A 25,900-nucleotide genomic window follows, 5' to 3' on the forward strand; every position below is an offset into this window, starting at 1 on the left:
CTCCTTCAGTCACTTGTGGATGGCTTTACAGCGAGTTCTTTTGGTATAGCACTTAGCAAATTTCTCGGACATCCATAGCTGCATCCTCACCACTGTCTGATCTCAGCCCATTTGGGAGTGGTGCTTTACAGATATATTTCTTTTTTGTTGCTCTGAAATAGCCCTGTTAAGTAGTGACTGCTCCCTATATCTGAAGTCTTTACCCCTTAGTACTTTTTTGCCTGTTGTAATTAATAATGCTTTATATTAAACTTTCCCTGTTCAAATTACCATGTGGTTTCTTCTAATTGTACCTTGACTGATATATCAGGTTTATGGGTCGTAGTATTTGTCTCATTTGATTGTTCTGAGGATTTAATGGGATAATACGTGGTATTGTCAAGTGTTTAGAATACTGTCTGCTGTTAAATATCTAGTGTTTATTGGCTTTAATACTGTTATTATCATGATCATCACTGTCACTGCCATTTGCTAGGAATAATATTTCTACTTTTTGTCCATAGGATGTTTCGTCTTAACTCACTTTCTGCATTGGCAGAGCTGGCAGTGGGCTCTCGATGGTACCATGGAGGATCACAGCCCGCCCAGACCAGGCGACGGCTAATGATGGTGGCTTTTCTTGGAGCATCTGCAGTAACTGCAAGTACTGGTCTTTTGTGGAAAAGGTGAGTGTTAACTGACCATCCTATTCCTGCGTGTACTTCTGTCCTTCCAGTTGTCTCTTTTATGGAAAAGGCGTTGATTTCTGGCTTAATATTCTGTTATATGAGTATACTATATTTCTTTTATCCATTTTATCTATCAGTATATATTTGAGTTGTTTCCATGTTTTAGCTATTATGAGTAATGCTGCTATTAACATGAGTGCAAAAATCTCCTCATGACCCCGCTTTCAGTTCTTTTGGATATATAATCATAAGTGGAATTGCTGGATTTTATGTTAGTTCTATTTTTAATTTTTTGAGCAACCTTTTCTTGTAGAACTTTTAATGAATTTCATTGCTGTCACTCCTGCTAAGCTCTACCTGAGAATCTTTATTTGTTTAATATGATGGACCTTCTTGATTGATAGATTTTTTAATTTTTATTTTTTGCATATCCAGGGCCCTTGCAGAATCTCCATCTGCAAACAACATCAAGAGTGAACTTGGTGATAAAGGGAAGAGTAAAGAGGAAGGGGAAGATTGTAATGCTGAAAAAAAGGCTGCAGGTGTTTGTCTTGAGCCTTATCCAGAAGAGAAAAAGAAGAAACGTTCTGGATTCAGAGATAGAAAAGTATGGAACACAATCTTATAAATTAATTAGAACTATAGTTAATTATATTTTAGAATAATGCTGTTGAGTCTTTTATCAGATATTTCAAATGATTTATATTCTCTTTGAAGTGATTCATTTCTTTGTAATTTTCCATCATGTTCTAAGGCAAATGTATTCTTTTAATGTGAAGTTAATTGGGGTAGTGAGAAGAATATAGGATTTGTAATCAAGATTAATATATCTTTTCTTTGTTCTTCAATTCAACTATGTAAGGTGATCATTGCTTTTTGGATCTTTCTCATGCTGAATGTTCTCATATATGTGAAGCTGAGTCTGTGATATACTGATCTATGATGCCAAATTATAAAGGCAGAAGAAGATCCCTTTGGAAGTCTACAAATCAACTACTTTTTGAGGGCAGCATAAACTTTACATAACTCTAGCATTTAAAATCTTTAACAAAGTATATTGTTGTATATAGCTTTACCTGTGAAAAGTTTTAGCTCCTCTCTAGTAATCCCTGTGATGGTGGGTGTTTGAATTCAGCAGACATGATGAAAAGTCAAAAGGCTGAATTTCTTAGACATTTTGCATGTTCACATTGAAATTCAGAAAATTACCTTTACTTGCTAAAAAATGTAACTAATCAACACAAGATAATTTGAGTTACTTTATGTGTGCTGGGGAGCATGTATAATTGCAAACAAGAATAGTTCCTTTGAGAATTCGGATCTTCTGTTTACTTGGAGGAAGCTCTTAAATATGTCATTCCCCAAAACACTTCTGGTTAAAGTGAATTTGAACAGAATTTATGCACTACAAGTTAATTATCCATCATGCCATGTTTCCAAAATGATACATCTATTTAATCTTTTGCCCTGAGTGAACTTAAGGAAAGTTCAAATTTATCTTGCCACCAGCAGTTTCATTTATAGTCAAATGTTACATTTTATAATGTAGGGCTAAAATGACCCAAATAAACATTTGTTTTTGAATCTTCCATTTTCTGCTTCTACTTTCTACTTAGCAGTTGAGTTGACTATATCCTATACTTCACAGAAAAAATAAAAGCTATCAGTGTAGTTTACTTAATTGGTAACTCTCAAAGCTATAAACCCTTTTTAATCTAAATCTGAAATATAGTCTTTCTTTCACTAAAGTCTCAGTGAATAGGCAATCATCCCATTTGTCATTTTGTCCCCGCAAACCTATTTAAACACTTATTCTTTCTCTATCCTTTTTTTTAGTTACTCTTTGTTATTCATTATTTTACATAGTCTATATATAGACATGTTGAAGACTCTTCTCTCATTAATTAAATTATAAGCTTCAGTTTTAGTTGTAGTACATATATACAATGGAATATTATTCAGCCATAAAAAGGAATGCATTTGAGTCAGTTCTAATAAGATGGATGAACCTAAAACCTATTATACAGAATGAATTAAGTCAGAAAAAAACAGATATCATATATTAATGCATATATTTGGAATCTAGAATAGTGGTACTGATGAACATATTTGCAGGGCAGCAATGAAGACTTCCGTTGGTGGCTTCCTTGGCGGCTCAGATGGTAAAGAATCTACCCACATTGTGGGAGACCTGGGTTCGATCCCTGGGTAGGGAAGATCCCCTGGAGAAGAGAATGGCAACCCACTCCAGTATTCTCACCTGAAAAATTCCATGGACAGAGAAGCCTGTAGGGCTACAGTCCATGGGGTTGCAAAGAATTGGACATGACTGAGTGACTAACACTTTCCGTTTCAATGGAGACACAGACATAGAGAACAGACTGTGGATACAGGGAGAGGGAACGTAGAGAGGGGGACGAATGGAGAGAGTAGCATGGAACATATACATTACCATCTGTAAAATAGGTAGCCAGTGGGAAGTTGCTGTATTACTGAGGGAACTCAGACCAGGGCTCTGTGACAACCTTTCATCAAGGTGGGATGGGGTGGGAGGTGGGCTGGAGGTTCAAGAGGAAGAGGACATAGGTATACCTGTGGCTGATTCATGTTGATATATGGCAGAAACCGACATAATATTGTAAAGCAATTATCTTTCAATTAATAATAAGCTTCATTTTTGATCGTGCACCTTTTTCTAAATACTGTCCTATTCAGATTTTTACCCTGGAATACCAAACTGCTACCGTCTTTACATGCTGCCTTTGATATCGCCATGCCTGCATGCTCAGTACTCAGTCATGTCCGTGGCTCAGTCTTTGTGACCCCGTGGCCTGTAGCCCACCAAGCTCCTCTGTCCATGGGATTTTCTAGGCAAGAATACTGGAGTAGGTTGCCATTTCCTCTTCCGGGGATCTTCCCACCTCGTGTCTCTTTCACTGCAGGCCAGTTCTTTACCTCTGAGCCATCATTTTCATATAAACTTTTTGCTTTTGTTCTTTAATGTTCTCTTGATTTTTCTGTAATATTTTAAATATCCAATGAGAAAAATAGAGACTGCTATAATAAATATACATGTACCCACGCTCATTTTTATCAGGTTTTAAGATTTGGCTATATTTGCTTCAGTTTTTTGTGTTTTCCTTTTTTTGTAAGAAGAAACAGTGAATATAAAAAATACATTGTTGTATACTCTAACCTCATTTTTCTCTCTTCCTCTTCAGATGTAAACAAGTGTCCTGAATTTGTTTTTATTCCTGTGCATGGCCTGGTTGTCTTGTGTGTTTTATTTTATTTTAATTTAAAAAAATTCTCAAGTACAAAGATCTAGGACAGTCGTATCACTTAGTTCATGGCATACTATTATTGTTAGTTTGTGCATGCTTCTCTCTTTTATTTTATTTAGCTTTGTTTTTTTTTTTTTAGTTTTAATTTTACTGTCCCTTTTGAAACCTCAAGTTCTCAATTCTGAAAAATTCTTACACATTGCTTCAGTACTGATTCACTGTTCTTTCTTTTCTTTTGGAATTCTTTTTAAATGTCCTTTCTTTTCTTTTGAATCCTTACGATACATCCTGTATATCTTTTAAATATTTTTCATGTTTTTTTCTTGTTAGTTCTTCCAGTACTCCCCCAAGGTCTCTTTTCTTTTTCTTCCAATATTTTTTGTGGTAAACACATATACCGTAACATTTACCATCTTAACCAATTTTGAGTGTATGGTTTAGTGGTAATAAAAACATTCATAATATCGTGCAACCATCACCATCATCCATCTTCATAAATGTTTCATCTTATAACACTGAAAATCTATACCCGTTAAACATAACTCCCTACTATCCTCTCTCCCTGATCCCCCTAGCAACCACCATTCCACTTTCAGATTTTTGAATACCTAAGAAAGAAAAACCTCATGCAAGTGGATTCGTATAGTATTTGTATTTTTGTAATTGGCTTATTGCACCTAGTTCTCAAGGGTTATCATGGTGTAGCATATGTCAGAATTTCTTAGGGCTAAGTAGTATTCCACTGTATGTATATACCATGTTTTGCTTATCCATTCATCTGTTTATGGATATTTAGGTTGCTTCCACATTTAAGCTGTCGTAAATAATGATGCTCTGAACATGGGTATACACGTATCTCTTTGAGACCTTGCTTTTCATTCTTTGGGGTATATACCCAGAAGTGAAATTGCATTATCATATGGTAGTTCTATTTTCAGTTGTGTGTTTTTATTTTAATGGAAGTGCTTGTTTTTATGAAAGCACTGTTTTTGGCAGTGCTGCACCATTTGACGTTCCCACCAGCAAGGGTTCCTCTTTTACCACATCTTTGCTAACACTTGTTATTTTTGTTTTTTTGATATTAGCTATCCTAATGGATCTGAGGTAGTATCTTGGTGTAGTTTTCATATGCATTTCCCTGATGATCAGTGATGTTGAGCATTTTTTCAAGTGCTTTTTGGCCATTTGTATATCTTCTTTGGAGAAATGTCTGTTCACATCCTTTGCCCATTTTAAAATTTTCTTTAATGGAATTTTAGTAGTTTTCTATATGATCTGATCACTAACTTCTGCGGATTACCTTTTCATCTATTGATATTGCTGTTTGATGTACAGCAAATGTTTTTTAACTTATATAAGGTACCTTTTTTTTTGTCCACTTTATTTTTTTAATTGAAGGATAATTGCTGTACAGAATTTTGTGGTTTTCTGCCAAACAACAATAATCAGCCATAGGTACACCCATGAAGTCTTTCTTTTTTTTCTATTGTTGCATATGCTTTTGGCATCACATCCAGGAAAGCACTGCTAAATCTAGTGTCCTGAAGCTTTGTTCTACGTTTTCTTCTAAGAGTTTTCTAGTTTTAGATCTTTCATTTTGGTCTTTGATTCACTGTGTGTTAATTTTTGAATATGGAGTTAGATAAGGGTGCAACTTCATCTTTTTTAAAAGTTTTCTTGTTTTTTCTTTTTTGGCTGCATCTCACAGCATACAGAACTTCCCTGGCTAGGGATCAAACCCATGCCCACTGCAGTGGAATTGGAAGTCTTAACCGTTGGACCACCAGGGACGCACCCAACTTCATTTTTTTGTATGTTTTTTGTTTTGTATGTGGATATCTTGTTTTCCCAACATTATTTGTCAAAAAGACTTTGCTTTCTCCACTGAATGATTTTGGCACCCTTGTCAAAAATCATTTGATGATATATATGAGGGTTTATTTCTGGGCTTTCTTTTCTGTTTGTTTGGTGTATATGCCTATCGTTATGCCAATACCACATTTTTCTTATGACTGTAATAAGTTTTGAAATCAGAAAGTTAGAGTCCTCCAGCTTTGTTCTTCTTTCAAAATTATATTGGTTCTTTGGAGTCCCTTGAGATTCCATGATGGACACATAGATTTTTTTTTCTATACCTTGGCTATTGTGAACAAAGCTGCAGTGAACATGGAGTTCAGACACTGCTTTGAGATGCTGATTTCATTTCCTTTGGCTATATACCCAAAAGCTGGATTATTGGGTCATATGGTAGTTCTATTTTTAATTTATTGAAGAACCTCCATACTGTTTTCCATAGTGACTGAATCAATTTAACATTTCCACCAGCAGTGCAGAAGTGTCCACTTTTCTCGATACCCTCACCAATACTTCTTATCTGTATCTTTTAAAAAAATCAACAACAAACTTTTTATTTTACATTGGAGTATAGTTGATTAGCAATATTATGTTAATTTCAGGTGTACAGCACTGTGATTCAGTTTACACATGCAAATATCTATTTCAAGTTCTTTTTCTATTTAGGTTATTATAGAATATTAAGCAGAATTCCCCATGCTATACAATATTCCTTGTTCATTATCTGTTTTAAATATAGCTGTGTATACATGTCAGTCTCAAACTCTGATTCTGTCCCTCCCCTCACCATGAGTTTGTTCTCTTAAGTCTATGAATCTCTTTCTATTTTGCAAATAAGTTCATTTGTATCATTTACTTAGATTCATACGTAAGCCAATATCATATGATATTTGTCCTTCTGACTTACTTTACTTCATATGATAAACTCCAGGTCCATCTGTGTTGCTATACATGGCATTATTTCATTCTTTTTAATGGCTGAGTAATATTCCCTTGAGTATATGTACCACGTCTTCTTTATCCATTCATCTGTCAATAGATATTTAGCTTGCTTCTGTCTCTTGGCTATTGTAAACAGTACTGCATTGAACACTGGGATACATGGATTTTTTTCAAACAATGTTTTTCTCCAGATACATGCTCAGGAGTGGGATTGCTGGATCATGTGTGGTAGCTCTATTTTTAGTTTTTTAAGGGGCCTCCATATTGTTCTCTGTAGTAGCTGTATCAGTTTACATTCCCATCAACAGTGTGGGAGGATTCCCTTTTTACCACACTCTCTCCAGCATTTATTGTTTGTGGACTTTTTGATGATGACCATTTTGACTGGTGTCAGCCCCTCATTATAGTTTTAGTTTATATTTCTCTGATACTTAGTGGTATTGAGCATCTTTTCACATGCCTTTTGGAGAAGGAACAATATTGTAACAAATTCAATAAAAACTTTAAAATAAGCTAGATTGCTAAGTGAAAAAAAACAAAAATATACTATGCCATATATCTGTATTAACCTCTAAAAATGCAGAAATGCAGGAAGTCTGTTACTTTACCTATTATTTCAAACTAAAACTAATCAGTAATATTCAGCAGTGTATTTTTTGGGTAACAATGAAGAATCTGATTTTCAGTCTGTAAGTCATTGACTTTTAAGTTGTTCTTTTTCTACCTTTATCTTACATATGATTGACTTAACATTTTAGTTGAAAAAGCCATCTTTGACAGTAGCTGTAGCTTATATCCTAAATATTACAAACTGATTATTTTTGTTTTGTAGCTGGTATGACCCAGCAGATGTAGTAAAATATAAAATGCCTTCGGTTTAAGACTTGTAGCTAAGTTTCAAGGCTGCTAAGGGGTTGAAAGGCTGCTAAGGGAATGCTTAGTGTGTCTGCCATGTGCCAAATCTATTGAAAAATTTTCTGAAATCAGTATTCAGACTTTAATGCAAATTAGCTTTAGAAAGATTCCTGTCACATATAGTTACAAATTAGCATTCCTTTCTTGGTGACTGAAAGCACATCTGGTAATGGAATTGAGTCCATTGTTAACCAGCTGCTCTCGGTGACCTCAAAGTGACCATCTAGCCAGAAATGACAGTTACAGTAATAGCTGTATTAATAAAGCAAATTAAAACATTAATAATTTTTTTAATATAGACATTGAATAATGTTTTTTATAGACATTGAATTCACTGATAGATTTTTTAAATTTTTATTTGAAGGATAATTGCCTTACAATATGGATTTAGATCCATATTGTATGGATCTAAATAATAATCCAATAATTGATCATATTGCCTTGACATATTTTCTAGCCAGTTATTTATAAGATACTATTTAGTATTGGTTATCTCAACATATAAAATTCAGGTATGAGAGAAATCTTTTCACCAAAGTACTATATAGGTTGTACAAGAATATTACACAAAAGATAACAGTATTTTTGTATGTTTCCTGTACAGATGGGGTCTTGGGGGCTAGATAAAGAAATGGACTTTCATATTAACATTATATTAACTTTTATATTAGCTTTTATGTTAATGTTATACTCTTTTAGTTAAATGTATGCCATATATAATTTTGTTCCTATTCAAATATTTTCTTGTGTTCTTCCCACATCTACTCTTTTCTAAATATGCTATATTTAAATGTTGTCTGGAAGTCTAATGTTTCAGTCCAAAGTAAAAGTCTTTGCTTCAGATGTGTTAATAATTGAGTTTCTGTGACATGTAATTTTATTTTTTATGCTGCTGTTTAACATAATTTGTATTTGAAAGAGTTGTTCAGATCTGTGAAAGTCCCATGTCTGTTTTGTTTTAGAATTCAGGAAATTGCATGAAAGTAAAACTGTAAAATTAGTCCCTTCTAGAAAACTTGGTATTTAAAAAATGATAGGCTCTCATGTATATGGAGCCTTTGACTGAGACTTTTTGAATTCTTGTATGACATTTTTCTTTTGCTTGCTTTCAATGATTTAGGAAATTAGGAAACTGTTCAAAAACTTCTAAGGCTTCCCTGGTGGCCCAGTGGTTAAGAATCCACCTTGGATTGCAGGGGACACTGGTTAATCCCTGGTCCAGGAATATTCCACATGCCTTAGGGCAACTAAGCCTGTGGGGTTACAACTACTGAGCCTGCACACCCTAGAGCTGAGATTACCTTCACTGGCAGCAAACAGAGAAAGCTCTCATGCAGTAATGAAGACCCAATACAGCCAAAGTTTAAATAAAATAAAGTTGTTTAAAAAGGGAGGGGATTTACATATATATATATGGAGAGAGTTATGACTGATTTGTAATGCTGTACAGCAGAAACCAACCAACGTTGTAAAGCAATCATCCTCCAACTAAAAAAAAACCTTAAAAAACATTCTAAACAAAACTTATACAATCATTGCTTCAATTGAAGTATGAATAGTATATCATAGGTTTTTGAGACACAAGTAATTTCTAATATAAAAAAAAAAACAGCTATAGGAAAAATGGTATAAAATTTCTCCCAAGTAAGAGAAAATACATGAAAATGAGAATTGCTTAATACAGTAACACTTTCTGAATTTCTGATTTTAGGTGATGGAATATGAGAATAGGATTCGTGCATATTCCACACCAGATAAAATCTTCCGCTATTTTGCCACCTTGAAAGTAATCAGTGAGCATGGTGAATCTGAAGTGTTTATGACACCGCAAGATTTTGTGCGATCCATAACACCCAATGAGAAACAACCAGAACGTAAGTTGCTACAGTGAAAAATAAGATTGTGGTATTTATCTCATTATATGCTGCTTTGTTTCTCTGTATCACCTAAACTATGTAAGTCCATGCAATAATTATATTCACTGTGTAGCTGCTGGATGTTAGGCATTATGCTAGGCTTTAGGAGTAGAAAAGAGGAGCCTGTAATCTAAAATGCTGAGGAGATTTTACCCCTCTGGTTGAGATTCATTGCTTGTTATAAAACTATTCCTGAAGGCAATGCATTACAGATGTGACTGCTGTCAAGTTGCTCTTTGGTGGGATAGACAGAGATAGTAACAGGTAATTTCAGGAATGTGATGATTTGTTAAAGAACAGGTGCTATGGCAGTGTAAGTAAGGGGCACTTAACTCAACCTGGAAGTTTAGAGAATGGTTTCTAGAGAATACTTTTAAGTTTGAATAAAAGTTTTGAAGAACAGAGGAAAGGATGTCTCATCCAGATGAACCAGCCTGAAGAAATGAGATGTGAGGAAAGAAAATAAAGGGCTTAATATTATAAGTTAAAGGTAATAATTTACAAATGCTTTTGGGAGACATGGTGGGAAAAATGACTCTGTCATTTTCTTCAGTAAAAAAATCGGTTCTTTCACTGAAGCAAATCATTATGCTGCCCAAAATGGACAAAATCAACGTTTTGGATTACTGAAATCTAATGAAAAACAGTTATAGCAACCAGGGTAATGTTTAATGAAGCCAATAGATTTTGGAAAGAAAGTGTTGTGACCTTTTGGTTACCTGCCTACCATGCCCTATTTCCCTGCTTAGCAGCAGTCATGGGAATGGCAGCCTACATTCCTTTTGTGGCTTACTAGTGATGGGGAATTCAGTAAAGGGCAATGTATACAGTTTTGTTTTTTAAAAAGTGGGTGTGCCTTTTAACTCATCTGATAGTTTACTGAGCTACCAGCACAAAGATTTGCCTTTTGTTTCACCCACCTCAAAATGTCATCTATTTTAAAAATTTAAAGACATGAATACCACCTGTAACCCATCAGGCCAAGAGACGGCAGATAGGACCAGCAGCAGACAGACTAAAAAGCTTAGGAAGGAGGAGGATGAGAATAAAGACATTTCAGGGAATAAGAGCTTTGAAAGGCTACTGCCTAGGGAATCCAAAGTGATGCTCGGGGCCTGATGCATACTTGGAAAAGACTTGAGTGGCCTTGTATTTCTTGTTGATAGTTGTGCTCCATGGAAGTGGAGGTAAGTTAAGGCGGAGTTATAGGAGAGTCTAGCTAAACATCACGGAGAAGGCAGTGGCACCCCACTCCAGTACTCTTGCCTGGCAAATCCCATGGACAGAGGAGCCCGGTAGGCTGCGGTGCATGGGGTCGCTAGGAGTCGGACACGACTGAGCGACTTCACTTTCACTTTTCACTTTCATGCATTGGAGAAGGAAATGGCAACCCACTCCAGTGTTCTTGCTTGGAGAATCCCAGGGGCAGCGGAGCCTGGTGGGCTGCCATCTGTGGGGTCGCACAGAGTCGGACACGACTGAAGCGACTTAGCAGCAGCAGCAGCTAAACATCAAAAGAGCACCCTAGCTCAGGGCCAATCTACAAACACTAAAATAGCTGGGATGTGTTTTGTTTGTTGGTTTGTTATTTTTTGCATCTAACATTTAAGGAAATTTCTGTGAGAGCACTTGATGACTGCTTAAATAATAGAGCAGAAACTTCACTGATGACACATGAGGAAGAATAGTCTTTGCAAGAATAGTTTGGAAAAATCACTAAACAAAGTGATGACTGTAGTCCTCAGCAAGTTACAATGTCAGACTCTGGGAAAAAGAGAGAATCTGATTTCCAGAATTATGACATTGCAATATTAAAAATGTCTAATTTTCAGTTTGAAGAATTTCATGGCTTATCAACAATTATCCGAATAGGAGGGGAAAAAAAGAAATAGAAACCATCCCCAAGGAAATCCAGACATTGCGCTTGCTAGACAAAGACTTTAAATCAGCTATCCTAAATATGCTCAAAGAGCTAAAGGAAACCGTAGGCAAGTGTCTGTAGGAAATAGGCAGTATTATGTATTAATAAACAGAGAATATTCATAAAGAATTAAAATTATGAAAAGTAATTGAGTAGGAATTATTGAACTGAGGGCTTCTCTGATGGTGAAGTGGTTAAGAATCCACCTGCCAATTCAGGGGCCACAAGTTCAGTCCCTGATCTGGGAAGATCCCACATACCATGGGGCAACTAAACCCTTATGTCACAAATACTGAGCCTGCACACCTAGAGCCTGTTCTCCACAACAGGAGAAGGCCCTGCAATGGAGGGGCCTGTGCACTGTACCTTAACTAAGAGTAGCCCTTGTTTGCTGCAACTAGAGAAAGCGTGTGCTCAGCAGCAAAGACCCAGTGCAGCCAAATATAATTACAAAATTTTTAAAATTATTGCACTGAAAAGTAGATTAAAAATTTACTGAAAGAGTTCAATATAGATTTGAGCAGCTATATTAAATAATCAGAATCTTGGTGATAGGTCAGTTGATGTCCAGTCTGAGGAGCAGAGCAAGAAGAATGAATACAAATGAATAGAGCCTAAGGTACTTGTGGGACAAAAGCAAGAATACCAACATATGCATAATAGGAGTCCCAGAAGGAGAAATTAAGACAATTTCTAGATAGTAAAAGCAGAGAAAGTTTGTTGCTAACTGGAATCGCTGAAATCAAAGTATATTGAATAGTAACCAAAATCATACAAAGAAAATTTTTTAATGATAAAGACCTGTAAAGGTATATAGGAAAATAGAAAAGTCAGTATTGTTTTTGGAGTTTTAACTCCTATTTTGTTTTCTATGTGATTTAAAAGAAATTTGTAAAACAACAATTACAGATATGTTAATGTTGATTCAAAGTAGATTATTAATTTAAGATGTTAATTGTAATCCTCAGGTTAACCACTAAGAAAATCACTAAAAAATATACAGAAAAGGCAATGAGGAGTGAATTAAAATAGTACACTAGAAAAAAAAATCAAACACAAAAGAAGGCAAGATCAGAGAAATGAAGGGATAAAAAAGACATGACATATAGCATACAAATAACAAGATGGAAGAAGCAAGTCCTTCCATATTAATAATCAATTTAAATCTAAAACAAACTCACCAGTTAAAAGATACAGATTGACAGGAGATAAAAAATATGACCTACCTATATATTGTCCACAGGAAACTCACTTTAGAAGAGTGTTGCATGCCTGCTCAGTCCCTCAGTTGTGTCTGACTCTTTGCAACCCATTGACTGTAGCCCACCAGGCTCTTCTGTCCTTGCAATTTTCCAGGCAAGAATACTGGAGTGGGTTGCCAATTCATACTCCAGGGCAGCTTCCCAACCCAGGTATCGAACACATGTGTCTTGCATCTCCTGCTTTGGCAGGCTGATTCTTTACCATAGGACATTATCTAAAAAATCATTTTTATATATAAAAGGGTTAGTTCATCAAGCAGATATAACAGTGATAAATATATGTGTATACACCCACCAAATAACAGACTCCAAAATATGTGAGAGAAAGATTGACAGAATTGAAGGGAGAAATCATTCTACAATAATGGTTAGAGACTTCATAACCCTGTTTCAGTGGTGAAAAGAACATCTAGACAGAAGGTCATTAAAGAAACAGAGGACTTAACTCTCTATGAACCAACTAAATCTAATAGACATATATAGAACACTTCACTCAAGAGTATCAGGATACATTTCTTCTCAAGCGTACATCAAACATTCTCCAGAATAGACCAGATAGACCATGTGTTAGGCTACAAAACAAATCTTAATAAATTAAAAAATAAAAATCATCAACAAACCAGCCACAAAAGGCCACTTATCATATGATTGCTTTTTTTAATTTTTATTTTATATTGGGATATTATTTCATTTGTATAACATATCTAGATAAATCTAGAGATAGAAAGCAGGTTGTCAATTGCCAGCAGCTGGGTTGGGGGAATGAGAACTGACTGCTTAATGGGCACAAGGTGTTTTTGGTTTATTTTTGTTTTGGAGTGATGAAAATATTTGGAATTAGATAGATAGAGGTGATAGTTATATAACACTATGAGTGTACTAAATGCTGCTAAACCAAACAGTTTCCATTGATTGCACCGACTTTTTAGCTTTTGAATCTTTTGAATTAGTTTTAACACCTTATTTTGTGACATGTGGAAGGAGAGATTAAAGATGATGTGTGTAAGACAAAGAAAAAGGATTGAGAGATATATTCCTGGGTTTTATGATGGCAAAATATTTTGTACTGTCAAATTATTTCTAATACCCAGATGAAATCTAATATGTGGCAGTAACTTTAAATAAAACTGTACTTTGCTTCCAGTGTGACAGGGAAAATGAAGCAACACTTTAGGTAGGTTAGTAAAAATTATCTGGTCATTTAAGGAATTTCTCCCCCTTTGGAAATCATTATATATTCTAATTGCTTACATACATTTTGGCATTTAACTTTGTAGTTTTGTTTTTTAATTATTGAAAGACCTGTTATATGGACAGAATGGTTACTAAATGTCTCGTATGCCAAGCATATTTCTGATTTTGATAAAAAGTCAGAATAATGAATAATTGCTTTTCTTTTAAAATAATCAGGAGGGAAAATTGTAATCTATTAAAATGAGATTCAGGATAAAATTTGGCTTCATTTTTGTTTGCTCATGAACACAAATTTCCATAAATGTTGATGTAGCAGAAGTAAAATATATATTATTCCAATGTGGGTTGAAACAAAGAAAAGAATGAGGCTGTTTTTTTGTAGTTTGAATTCGTCATCAGATGGTTGGACTCTAGCCAGTAGCTCATATTTCAGCTTTGTTTTGTCATGGCTTTCACACATACTATATCCCAGGATACCTAACAGATCTAAACTTGTAAGTTTTAGTTTTAGAATAGTTCAAAAATAATCACAAAGCATACACAGCCCTAAAATTAAGCCGTTTTTAAGTGCGTAGAGTGCTAATGAATTTCAGTAGCAAGCTGATTAAGAATATTTTTGTACTGAATACCAAGAAAGTTTAGAGTAGCCATAGGTAAGCAGGAAGGACATTAAAAGGACTAAAAATATGTAGTGTATGACTTGAATATGTCTCATCTCCTTTCTTTGCAGCCTTAATATCATCAGCATCTCTGTGTACAGTGGATAAGACAGTTGCTTGCTGCTTGTAGTAACTAATTTTGCATAGCTAGCCAATGACTTGGAGAAGCAGCAGCATGGATAGAGTTTTTAAAGTACTTTGTAGAAAAACTTGAGCTTTGATCAGAGCAAAGAGGGTCTCTGTTTCCTTTCCACCGCGTCCCACTGGCTGATCTATTCATCTTGATCTGATTTTATCTACATGGAAGACAAAAGGGATGTGAAAAGAGAAAAGAGATCATACTATGAATTAACTTGTTCAGGACTCCATATTCTCCTTAGAATAAGAGTCATGCCCTTAGTGATACTCTTACTAGAGAGCCATTTTTTATCTTACCTAGAGCACTTTTCGGAGAAGGTGATGGCACCCCACTCCAGTACTCTTGCCTGGAAAATCCCATGGGCAGAGGAGCCTGGTGGGCTGCCGTCTGTGGGGTCGCACAGAGTCGGACACGACTGAAGCGACTTAGCAGCAGCAGCAGCAACAGAGCACTTTTCGTCTAAGACACATAATTTTACCCTCGATTATATTCAGTGGTTTGGGGTCAAGTTGGTTATGTAGGAGGATCCTGACCTCACCTCCTCCCATGGACACTCCAAATCTACAACTGTATAAAGAAGAATAAGAAACTCCAAAACTAGATGAGCCACTCCTATACTCCTACACATCAGACAAATGAGAAAAAACCCACACCGAAATGGGTAGCAAAGGCTGAGACACAATCTCGCCATAAACTCCACTCCTGGCACAGTAACCGGTGGTCAGGAGGGAACTCACAGATCTGAGCTTCTAACTGAGGAGTGGGAGGTTTAAGTCTCGCATCTGGTACCCCAGCTTTTGAGACCTTCACCTGCGAGGTAAGCCCCAGAATATCCAGATTTGAAAGCCAACGGGACTTGCATCTGAAAGACCCACAAGCCTATAGTGAACTAAAGAGCAGTTCTTTAAGTGCTCATGCCTGGCTACCCTTCAGGGACCAGTGCAAAGGTAGTTGAGTGAAAAGTGCCCAGTCTTTCTGTGTAAGAGGCCTATTTGCTTATCTTACAGCACTGGCCTGAGAGGTAGACATCTAATTTAACACATATCTAGGAGCCTACTGAAATATTCTCCAAAGACAGAGGCTTGCACTCTCCCTCTGCCTTGTTCCAGGTCTCCAGTCTCTCCTTGAGAAGTGCTTGTGCATATCCAGTGCCCTGTTCTTTGCAGCAGCTGCCCAAGAGACACCCCTTGTTCACCTGCCTCTGGTGGGCAGCAGGGTTTATGTTCACAGGTTCCATAGGACTGTAACAAATACAGAAACCATTCTTAACTGGCTACCACCCTCAGGGCACAGCACGGATGTATCAAATTGAAACACCACCAGTATTTCTGTGAAACAGGTACCTTTGCTTATCTTGGAACTTTGGCTTGTGGAGAAGGCTTCTGGTTTAATACGCATCCAGAGACATGCTGAAATACTGTCTAAAGATTGTAGAGGCCAGTAGGAGCCATCTTTGCATACCTTTCTGCCTTGCCCTAGGTCACTGGTGTCTCCCAGAGGGGGATTTGTGTGCATGTCTAGCATCCTGGTTTTGCAGCTGGCACCCAGGACACATCCTTTGATCACTTGCCTCTAGTGGCCACTGGAGCTTACATTCTCGGGTCCCATAGGGCTGTAACAAATGGAGAAACAGTTGTTAACTGATTAGCCCATGCCAGGGCACAGCACAGATAACCAGCATGAAATACACCCCAGTCTTTGTGTAAAGAGGCTTACTAACTTATCTTCATGGCTGTGGCCTGAGGGGAGGCTTCTAATTAAACACACATCTATGGTCTGACTATAAACTTCTTCAGAGACTGGGCAGGCCAATGGGCATCATTTTTGTGCTCTCCCTGTACCCTGTCCCAGATTGCTGGTATCTCTGAACAGGGAGCTTGTGTATATGTCTGACTTTCCAGCTTTTGTGACTGCCACTGGGAGGGCACATCCTTAATAGCTTGACTCTAGTGACCAGTGGGGCTTGTGGTAGCAAACGAAGTAGCAATTCTTAATTGTCTATCACGTCAAGGCTTAGCGCCCAGTTGAGCGACTGAACAACAAACAAAAACAAAACAAGCAGTACAGATATACTAATTGGACGTATTCCCTGGTGGCTCAGATGATAAAGTGTCTGTCTACAATGTGAGAGACCTAGCTTCAGTCCCTGGGTTGGGAAGATCCCCTGGAGAAGGAAATGGCAATCCACTCCAGTATATTGCCTGGAAAATCCCATGGACAGAGGAGCCTGGAAGGCTACAGTCCATGGGGTCGCAAAGAGTCGGACACAACTGAGTGACTTCACTTCACTTCACTTCACTTCACTTCACTTCATACAGTGGTGAAACCACCAGCATAATCAAAATAATGAATATATTCATCACCCCCTAGGATGTCTTTGTGCCCATTTGTAATCCTGCCTTCCCAGTTTTTCCCTGGCAAGTCCCAGGCAACCACTGATCTTTCCATCTTCCATATCCTTACTGGTTATCTGTTCCTGTCTCTGTCAATTATTGAGAGAAGGGAGTTGATCTCTGACTTTTATTTGTGAATTTGTCTGTATCTTTTCAGTTCTATCAGCTTTTGCTTCAGATGTTTTGAAACTCTCTTACTAAGTACATGCACGCTTAGGATTATTCTGTCTTCCTGGTGAATTGACCCTCTTTCATTATATAATTGACCCTCTTTATCCTTGCTAATATTTCTTTTGCTCTAAAGTCCACATAGTCTGATACTTATGTAGCTACTCTGTCTTTATTTGATTCACTTTTCATGATACATCTTTTTCCATCATTTTACTTTTAACTTACCTATACGATTGTATTTAAAATAGGTTTTTTATGGACCGCATGTAGTTGGATCTTGTTATCTATCCAATATGACAGTTTCTACCTCTTAATTAATATATTTAGATGATTTATAGTTAATGTAATTTTTGATATGTTTAGATTAAGGTCTACCATTTAATTGTTTGTTTTCCCCTTTTATGTTACTCTTTACCTCTTTTCCTGCATTCTTTTCAGATTATTTGGAGATTTTTTTAAAAATTTTGTTTACTTATTTATTTTTGGCTGTGCTGAGTCCTCCTTGGAAGAAAAGTTATGACCAACCTAGATAGCATATTGAAAAGCAGAGACATTACTTTGCCAACAAGGTCCGTTTAGTCAAGGCTATGGTTTTTCCAGTGGTCATGTATGGATGCAAGAGTTGGACTGTGAAGAAAGCTGAGCACCGAAGAATTGATGCTTTTGAACTGTGGTGTTGGAGAAGATTCTTGAGAGTCCCTTGGACTGCAAGGAGATCCAACCAGTCCATTCTAAAGGAGATCAGCCCTGGGTGTTCTTTGGAAGGACTGATGCTAAAGCTGAAACTCTAGTACTTTGGCCACCTCATGCAGCGTTAACTCATTGGAAAAGACTCTGATGCTGGGAGGGATTGGGGGCAGGAGGAAGAGGGGACGACAGAGGATGAGATGGCTGGATGGCATCACCGACTCGATGGACTTGAGTCTGAGTGAACTCCGGGAGTTGGTGATGGACAGGGAGGCCTGGCGTGCTGCGATTCATGGGGTCGCAAAGAGTCGGACATGACTGAGCAACTGAACTGAACTGAGTCCTCCTTGCTGCACAGGCTTTTCTCTAGTTGCAGCAAGCGGGGTTGCTCACTAGTTGAGGTGCATGGACTTGTTATTCCAGTGGCCTCCCCCATTGAGGAGCACAGGCTCTGGGGTGCACAGGCTCAGTAGTGGCATGTGGGCTGCACAGTTGCAGTTCCCAGGCTCTAGAGCACAGGCTTAGTAGTTGTGGCATGTGGACTCAGTTGCTCAGCATATGGGAGATCCTCCTGGATCATAGATCGAACCTGTGTCTCCTGCATTTAGGTAGATTCTTCATCACTGAGCCACCAGGGAATCCCTGAAGATTATTTCATATTTCATTTTAATTGATTTTGGCAGAGGAATTTAAGTATATTTTGTTGTGTATCTTTAATGGTTGCTACTGGGATTATAATATATCAATACGTAGTTAATTTTTCACACTTTACTAAGAATTTATAGTTTACTGCTTCAAGTGGAGTATTCTCCCCAGTTTATGGTATAGTATCATATGTATTAGGCTTTCCTGGTAGCTCAGCTGGTAAAAGAATCTGCCTGCAGGATACAGCATGCTTGGAGCTGGTGCATGGGGATGACGCAGAGAGATGTTATGGGGAGGGAGGTGGGAGGGGGGTTCATGTTTGGGAACGCATGTAAGAATTAAAGATTTTAAAATTTAAAAAATAAATAAAAAATAAAACATTTTAAATCTTAAAAAAAAAAAAAAAAGAATCTGCCTGCAATGCGGGAGACCCCAGTTCGATTCCTGGGTTGGGACTCCCTTCCTGGAGAAGGGATAGGCTACCCACACCAGTATTCCTGGGCTTTCCTGCTGGCTCAGACGATAAAGAATCCACCTACAATGCGGGAGATCTGGCTTAGATCTCTGGGTTGGGAAGATCCCCTGGAGGAGGGCATGGCAACCCACTCCAGTATTCTTTCCTGGAGAATCCCCACGGACAGAGGAGCCTGGCAGGCTATATAGTTCATGCAGGAGTTGGACACAACTGAGCAACTAAGCACACATCATATGTATTAGAGCTACATAAGTTGAAAACTCTTCCAGATACTGTTTTAAGGTTTTATTTCGACTGCCAAAATAGTCTGTTAAATTTATCTGTAATAAGTATTAGGTATTTCTGTTGTTCTTTATTTATTCCTAAGTTCCATATTTTCTTCTGGTATCACTTTCTTCACACTTGAAGGATAACGTTTTTAAAGCAGTTCTGCTGGTGATGAATTCTCTTGGTTTTCCTTCATTTGAGAACATTTTTATTTTGTCTTCACTCTCTTTTTTTAAGGTTTGTTTTTTTCTTTTTCAAATATTTATTTATTTATTTATGACTGTGCTGGATCTTTGTTGCTGCTCACAGTCTTTCTCTAGTTGTGGGTAAGCAGGCTCAGGAATTGTTATGCATGGGCTCAGTTGCCCCCAGGCATGTAAGATCTTCCTGGACCAGGGATTGAACCTATGTCCTTTGCATTATTGCAAGGCAGATTTTTAATCACTGGATCACTAGGGAAGCCCTGTCTTCATTCTTGAAAAATATTTTCACGAAATAAAGAAATCTGGATTGAAACTCTTCTCTTTCAGTACTTTAAACTGCCTGTTTTAAAGATTTTTTTTCTTTGCCTTTGATTTTTAGCAGTTAGATTTTAAGCAAAAGTTTATCTCTTGTATCTGATGAACTTGAACTATACTTTGTTTTGTTGACTGACATAAGCTGAAAATACAGTCATTTATATAAAATTTTAGGATAATTTTCTGCATCCATTTTTTAGAATAAATTCTTTAAACTGAAAAATGAATCTCTAAATATTGAAGCTGGGACTTCTTATGTAAAATTACATAGTTTCCATTTACTTCTAATTTTTAGATTTTATATATGTGATTATATCAAAATTATATATATGATTCAGTTTCATTTATGTCTTTTGACAAAATGAGTAGCTATCATCTTTAAAACAAACCTGTTAAATGTTCACTCAAGAGCTTCAACTGAGACTATTTTATATGCACATTTACATTATTTTTAGTGTGGATTCAAGATGGGCAACTGCCATAATTTAAAAAGATTGTTAGACTTAAAATCGAAAACAATCATTAAATCCTTTTGAGGGTCATCTTTCTCATTAATGAAAAGGAGGAGATCATGTTTAGGTCACTCTGTTAACATTAAATGACTGTGGGAGTTCTTTGAAGAGAAGTTTGAGAACCATAGAAAACACCCTAGGCATAGCAGCATAACATCCCGTGTTTCTAAGTTAAGACCCAAAGAATGAGGGTGGAGAAATGGAAGGGGAGTCATCTGATTACATTTTCAAATAATACATGCTGTGTTTTCACCTTTCAGCATACTCTCCCTTCCCCACTGTAATTGAGCCTATTAGAATTTTAAGAGAAGTAGGGAGTAAGGATAGAATGAAGTAGTCCATCCACATTTCCCGTATTTCACCCCCCAACCATGTTAAGAACTGATCTAATCCAACCATCCCCTTCATTTGACAGGTAAAGAAATCTAAATATAATAGGATGAACCAATCATGTATTTCAACTAAGTACTTTATGTCTGTATTTGCTTTTAAATGACAGGAATTCTCAGTACATGCCAGGCTGTCCTTACATGCCCCTTCCTTTTTTTGGGTAGATGCCCATGGTAAAATATGTTCCCAACTATAGTAAAGAGCATTCAATGAAAAACATAAATCCGTTCAAGTTAACTTTTGAATTCTTTTGGATATTATGGTAATAATGTGAAATGTAGCTAGTCTAAATTGAGATGTGCTATAATTGTAAAATACACACTAGATTTAAAAAACTCAGTATAAATACAATGTAAAATATCTCAATAAGTTTCATATTGATTATATGTTGAAATCATGCTGCTGCTACTGCTAAGTCACTTCAGTCGTGCCCGACTCTGTGTGACTCCATAGATGGCAGCCCCCCAGGCTTCCCTGTCCCTGGGATTCTCCAGGCAAGAACACTGGAGTGGGTTACAAGTGAGTTTTGTTCATTTTACTTAAATGAGAAATGTTCTGCCGATACTTTCTGAATTATGTCATCTGTATTTCTGAATGAGAAAAGATCTTGTATGACAGAAGATCTTGTATAACAGAAGACCTTGTATTGAGTCTGTGTTTTTCTATAATTCACTCTTCTATTTTCTCTTTTCCATTCTGTTGTCTTTTTGGCAGTGGTCCAGGGAGATAACTTTTTGTAATTTCCTGACAGTATATTAAGAAATATGAGGAAATGAACAATCACTGTTTTGTTGTTGTTCAGTCACTAAGTTGTGTCAACTCTTGCAGCCCCATAGAATGCAGCATCACAGTCTTCCCCGTTCTTTACCATCACCCAGAGTTTGCTCACATTCATGTCCATTGAGCCAGTGCTGCCATCCAGCCATCTCATCGTCTGTCGTCCCCTTCTCCTCCTGCCCCCAATCTCTCCCAGCATCAGGGTCTTTTCCAATGAGTCAACTCTTCGCAACAGGTGGACAAAGTATTGGAGCTTCAGCTTCAGTATCAGTCCTTCCAATGAATATTCAGGACTGACTTCCTTTAGGATGGACTGACTTGATCTCCTTGCAGTCCCAAGGGACTCTCAAGAGTCTTCTCCAGCACCACAGTTTGAAAGCATCATTTCTTTGGTGTTCAGCCTTCTTTATGATCCAATTCTCATATCCATACATGACTACTGGAAAAACTATTGCTTTGATATATGGACCTTTATTGGCAAAGTGATATCTCTGCTTTTTATTACGCTGTCTAGGTTTGTCATAGCTTTTCTTCCAAGGAGTAAGCGTCTTTTAATTTCATGGCTGCAGTCACCATTCTCAGTGATTTTGGAGCCCAAGAAAATGAACTCTGTCACTGTTTCCATTGTTTCCTCATCTGTTTGCCATGAAGTGATGGGACCAGATGCCATGATCTTAGATTTTTGAATGTTGAGTCTTAAGCCAGCTTTTTAACTTTCCTCTTTCACCTTCATCAAGAGACTCTAGTTCCCCTTTGTTTTCTGCCACAAGAGTGGTGTCATCTGCATATCTGAGGTTATTGGTATTTCTCCCAGCAATCTTGATTCCAGCTTGTGCTTCATTCCCCCAACCATTTCACATGATGTTCTGTTCTCTGCATATAAGTTAAATACTCAAGGTGACAATATATAGCCTTGATGTACTCCTTTCCCAGTTTTGAATCAGTCCATTGTTCCATGTCCCATTCTAACTGTTGCTTCTTGTGCTGCATACAGGTTTCTCAGGAGGCAGGTAAGGTGGTCTGGTATTCCTATTTCTTGAAGAATTTTCTTCAGGTTATTGTGATCCACACAGTCAAAGGCTTTAGCATAGTCGACAAAACAGGAGTAGATATTTTCCTGAATCCTCTTGCTTTTCTGATGATTCAGCGGATGTTGGCAATTTGATCTCTGGTTCCTCTGCCTTTTCTAAATCCAGCTTGTACATCTGGAATTTCTCAGTTCACATACTGTTGAAGCCTAGCTTGAAGGATTTTGAGCATGACCTTGCTAACATGTGAAATGAATGCAGTGGTAGTTTGAATATATTGTTTGGCATTGCCTTTTTTTGGAATTGGAATGAAAACTGATCTTTTCCAGTCCTGTGGTCACTGCTGAGTTTTCCAAATTTGCTGGAATATTGAGTGCAGCACTTTAACAGCATCATCTTTTAGGCTTTGAGGTAGTTCAGCTAGAATTCAATGGAATTCTCCACTAGCTTTGTTTGTAGTGATGCTATTAAGGCCCACTTGACTTCTCACTCTAGGATGTCTGGCTCTAGGTGAGTGATCACACCATTGTGGTTATCCGAGTCATTAAGATCTTTTTTGTATAGTTCTTCTGTGTATTCTTGCCACCTCTTCTGAATTTTTTTGGCTTCTGTTCGGTTCATACTGTTTCTGTCCTTTATTGTGCCCATCTCTTCATGAAATGTTCCCTTGGTATCTCTAATTTTCTTGAGGAGATCTCTATTCTTTCCCATTCTATTGTTTCCCTCTATTTCTTTGCACTCTTCACTTAGGAAATCTTTCTTATCTCCCCTTGCTAGTTTTAATTGTCTACAAGTCTTTCTTGTTCTCTATTTTTTTTATCATAGAGGCATGTTCTGCCTTTATAACTGATATTTTGAGTACATGTGAAGTTTCAAATTAGATTTGTTTTTAGATTTTCTTTTTTTCTGACTTTTCTTCTTCTTTTGCAGTCAGTGGTTCATTTTATTCCAGATAGACTTCTAGAAGGTGAAGCACATTTTAGATGAGCATGTATAACCAAATGTGTAGAAGCAGAAATGCAAAAAGCTTCCTTTGGGAGCAGTGATATTCCGATCATTGTATTACTGTAAGCATAATGAAATAAGGGCCTGAACTGGCATGAAGAAAGTGAGAACTGAAAGAAAACAACTAAGTAGTTATGCAAGAAAAATAAGTCTAATTGGGAACTGATTTCTCCACTCTAAAAAGTCCCACAGCATCCTCTTATTGAACTCATTGTATCTCCCCATGCAATATTATTGCATATGTCTTTCTTACAAAACTGTTACTCTTCAAGGCAAGGATTGTATCTTACTCATTCAGTTTTGTGGGTTTTTTTTTTAAGTATTTAGTGACCAAGCACTATTCCAAATACTGGGATAAAGCAGTCATCAAAAACAGAAAATCCCAGCCCTCAAGAACACTTAATATATTTCCTTTTATCTTTCATGGTGCTTAGTATTTCACAACGCTAGGAATTCCCAAGGCTACAGTTATTATTTAGCCCACCTTTAAAAGGTCATATTAAGATGGCCGATTTGAATTTGTTTAGGTGTGTTGCACAATGTCTCCTGGTATTAAACTCATATCTCTTTATACAAAAAATGATTATGCTTTCAGATAAAACTAATATCCCCTCACCTTATTTAGAGGTAATATATCATTTTGATGTAATGAAAAAGTATCATCCTGGGAAGAGTCCAGGGTTCTAGTTTGGCTTTACTGTTGAATAGGTTTGTACATGAATAGGTCTGCAAATGGACTCTTTTTATCTCTAAGAGTTTCACATTCTCATATATAAAATAAAGGATTGGTATTTTTTAGTACCAACACTTTAAGTCTGAAAGTGGAACAGAATTTTCATTTCTGTTCAAATAATGTTGTAGCTAAACCATCTCAATGGGATTGGAAACAAAACTGAGAGCTAGCATTTCATGTATTTCACCTGAGTTATAATCAGTGACTAAGCATTATATTTTTCTGTTTTACAGACTTGGGTCTGGATCAGTATACAATAAAACGCTTTGATGGAAAGGTGAGTGAACTACGACACAACATGTATATCCTGTTGTTTATTAAAGTTCCTCTAAAGTTATTTGTGAGAAATTTCTGAATACTTGTTTATCTTACTGAAAAAGCTTGGTGCTTACATTGGGAGGCCTGTAAGGGCCTTCAAATGGTTCTACAGAAAAAATCAAGCAGAAGGTTCTTCTGTGTTTTTGCATATAAAGTAATGCTGTTGGGTTGTCTGCTGTATATAATGAGGGCTAATTGACTGTGTTTTGACATTTGAATTTTAATTTAGAAGCCATTATAAAGGTTAACAACTCCCCAATATTATATTTCTTATAAAAACACCTATCTGATTTGACTTTCCTTAGACTTTGATAGTTTATAGTCATAACCCTAACAAGAAAATTGGAGAAGTCCTTACTAGTAGTTTTAAAACAATTATGAAGAGCACCCCAATATACATATAAATTTTACATTATACTTACTTTCAATTTATTTTATGCCTGAATAAATCATATAATTAAATCATTAAGTATAGAAAATGAAACTTTTAATTTTATTATCTCAAAACAGTCAGTTAAACATGTTTTTCCCTTTCAGACTGAATTCTCCAAAAAGAAAAAGAAAATATTACACAGAGTCAGAGAGAAAAGTAAAAGTTCTATTTTAAAGTGGAGGAAGAAAGCACAGCAGGAAGAAGATCGAGCCAGGGATGGCTTTACAAAGCTTAACAAGAAGGAAGTCAGAAGGAAAATCATGAAGTGGCTGGAAAAGGCAGGATTACAAACTAGGCTCTAGACGGGTAGAAGTCAGGGTTAATAGAAGCTGATGTTGCAGGAATGTGTCAATCTTGCATCCTTGTATAAAACTACATGTATTGGTAAGGTGAAGATATAAGTGCCCAGATTCTTGCACAAGTGGAAAGAATGAGTGGCTGCTTTAAAAGTTGAGAGATCTGAGAGATCTTGGAAGCCAAGGCTTCCAGCCTAAAATTTACTTTTTCTATTCAGGTGGCACAATGCCTCCATCTGTGGATATCTTCTTTTTAAAATCACATGTTCTAAAAGAAAGAATGATCAAAAAGAAAGGGCATTTAGAAGCTAGGAGACCCAGGTTCAGAGTTCTAGCTTTGCTTTGGGACAACCCCATCTTCTCTCTGATCCTTGGTGTCTCTACTATCGATATAAAGGGTTACTGCAGACACTGGTGTCAGGGTCTGATTTCAGAGTCTCTGGCAGGTTAGGCCCCTGTCTTATCTATCTTTATGTCACTCAGAGTCCAGAGTATGCT

The 25,900-nt window shown here is 36.9% G+C and overlaps 1 protein-coding gene across 4 annotated transcripts in view; it reads left to right on the forward strand.

Annotated features, from left to right (window-relative positions):
- Positions 1–25,900, forward strand: part of MICU1 (mitochondrial calcium uptake 1) — a 226,954-nt gene that overhangs the window by 39,950 nt on the left and 161,104 nt on the right. For all 4 annotated transcript variants that reach the window (XM_005699177.3, XM_013975660.2, XM_013975661.2 and 1 more), the window contains exons 2-5: positions 504–665; positions 1,104–1,275; positions 9,375–9,537; positions 24,589–24,632. In XM_005699177.3, the coding sequence (XP_005699234.1) occupies positions 505–665; positions 1,104–1,275; positions 9,375–9,537; positions 24,589–24,632 (540 nt within the window). In that variant the 5' untranslated portion in view covers position 504. The remainder of the gene's footprint in view (positions 1–503; positions 666–1,103; positions 1,276–9,374; positions 9,538–24,588; positions 24,633–25,900) is intronic.

The sequence above is a fragment of the Capra hircus genome, chromosome 28, assembly GCF_001704415.2.
Source record: "Capra hircus breed San Clemente chromosome 28, ASM170441v1, whole genome shotgun sequence".
In the NCBI taxonomy this organism is placed as follows: Eukaryota; Metazoa; Chordata; class Mammalia; order Artiodactyla; family Bovidae; genus Capra; species Capra hircus.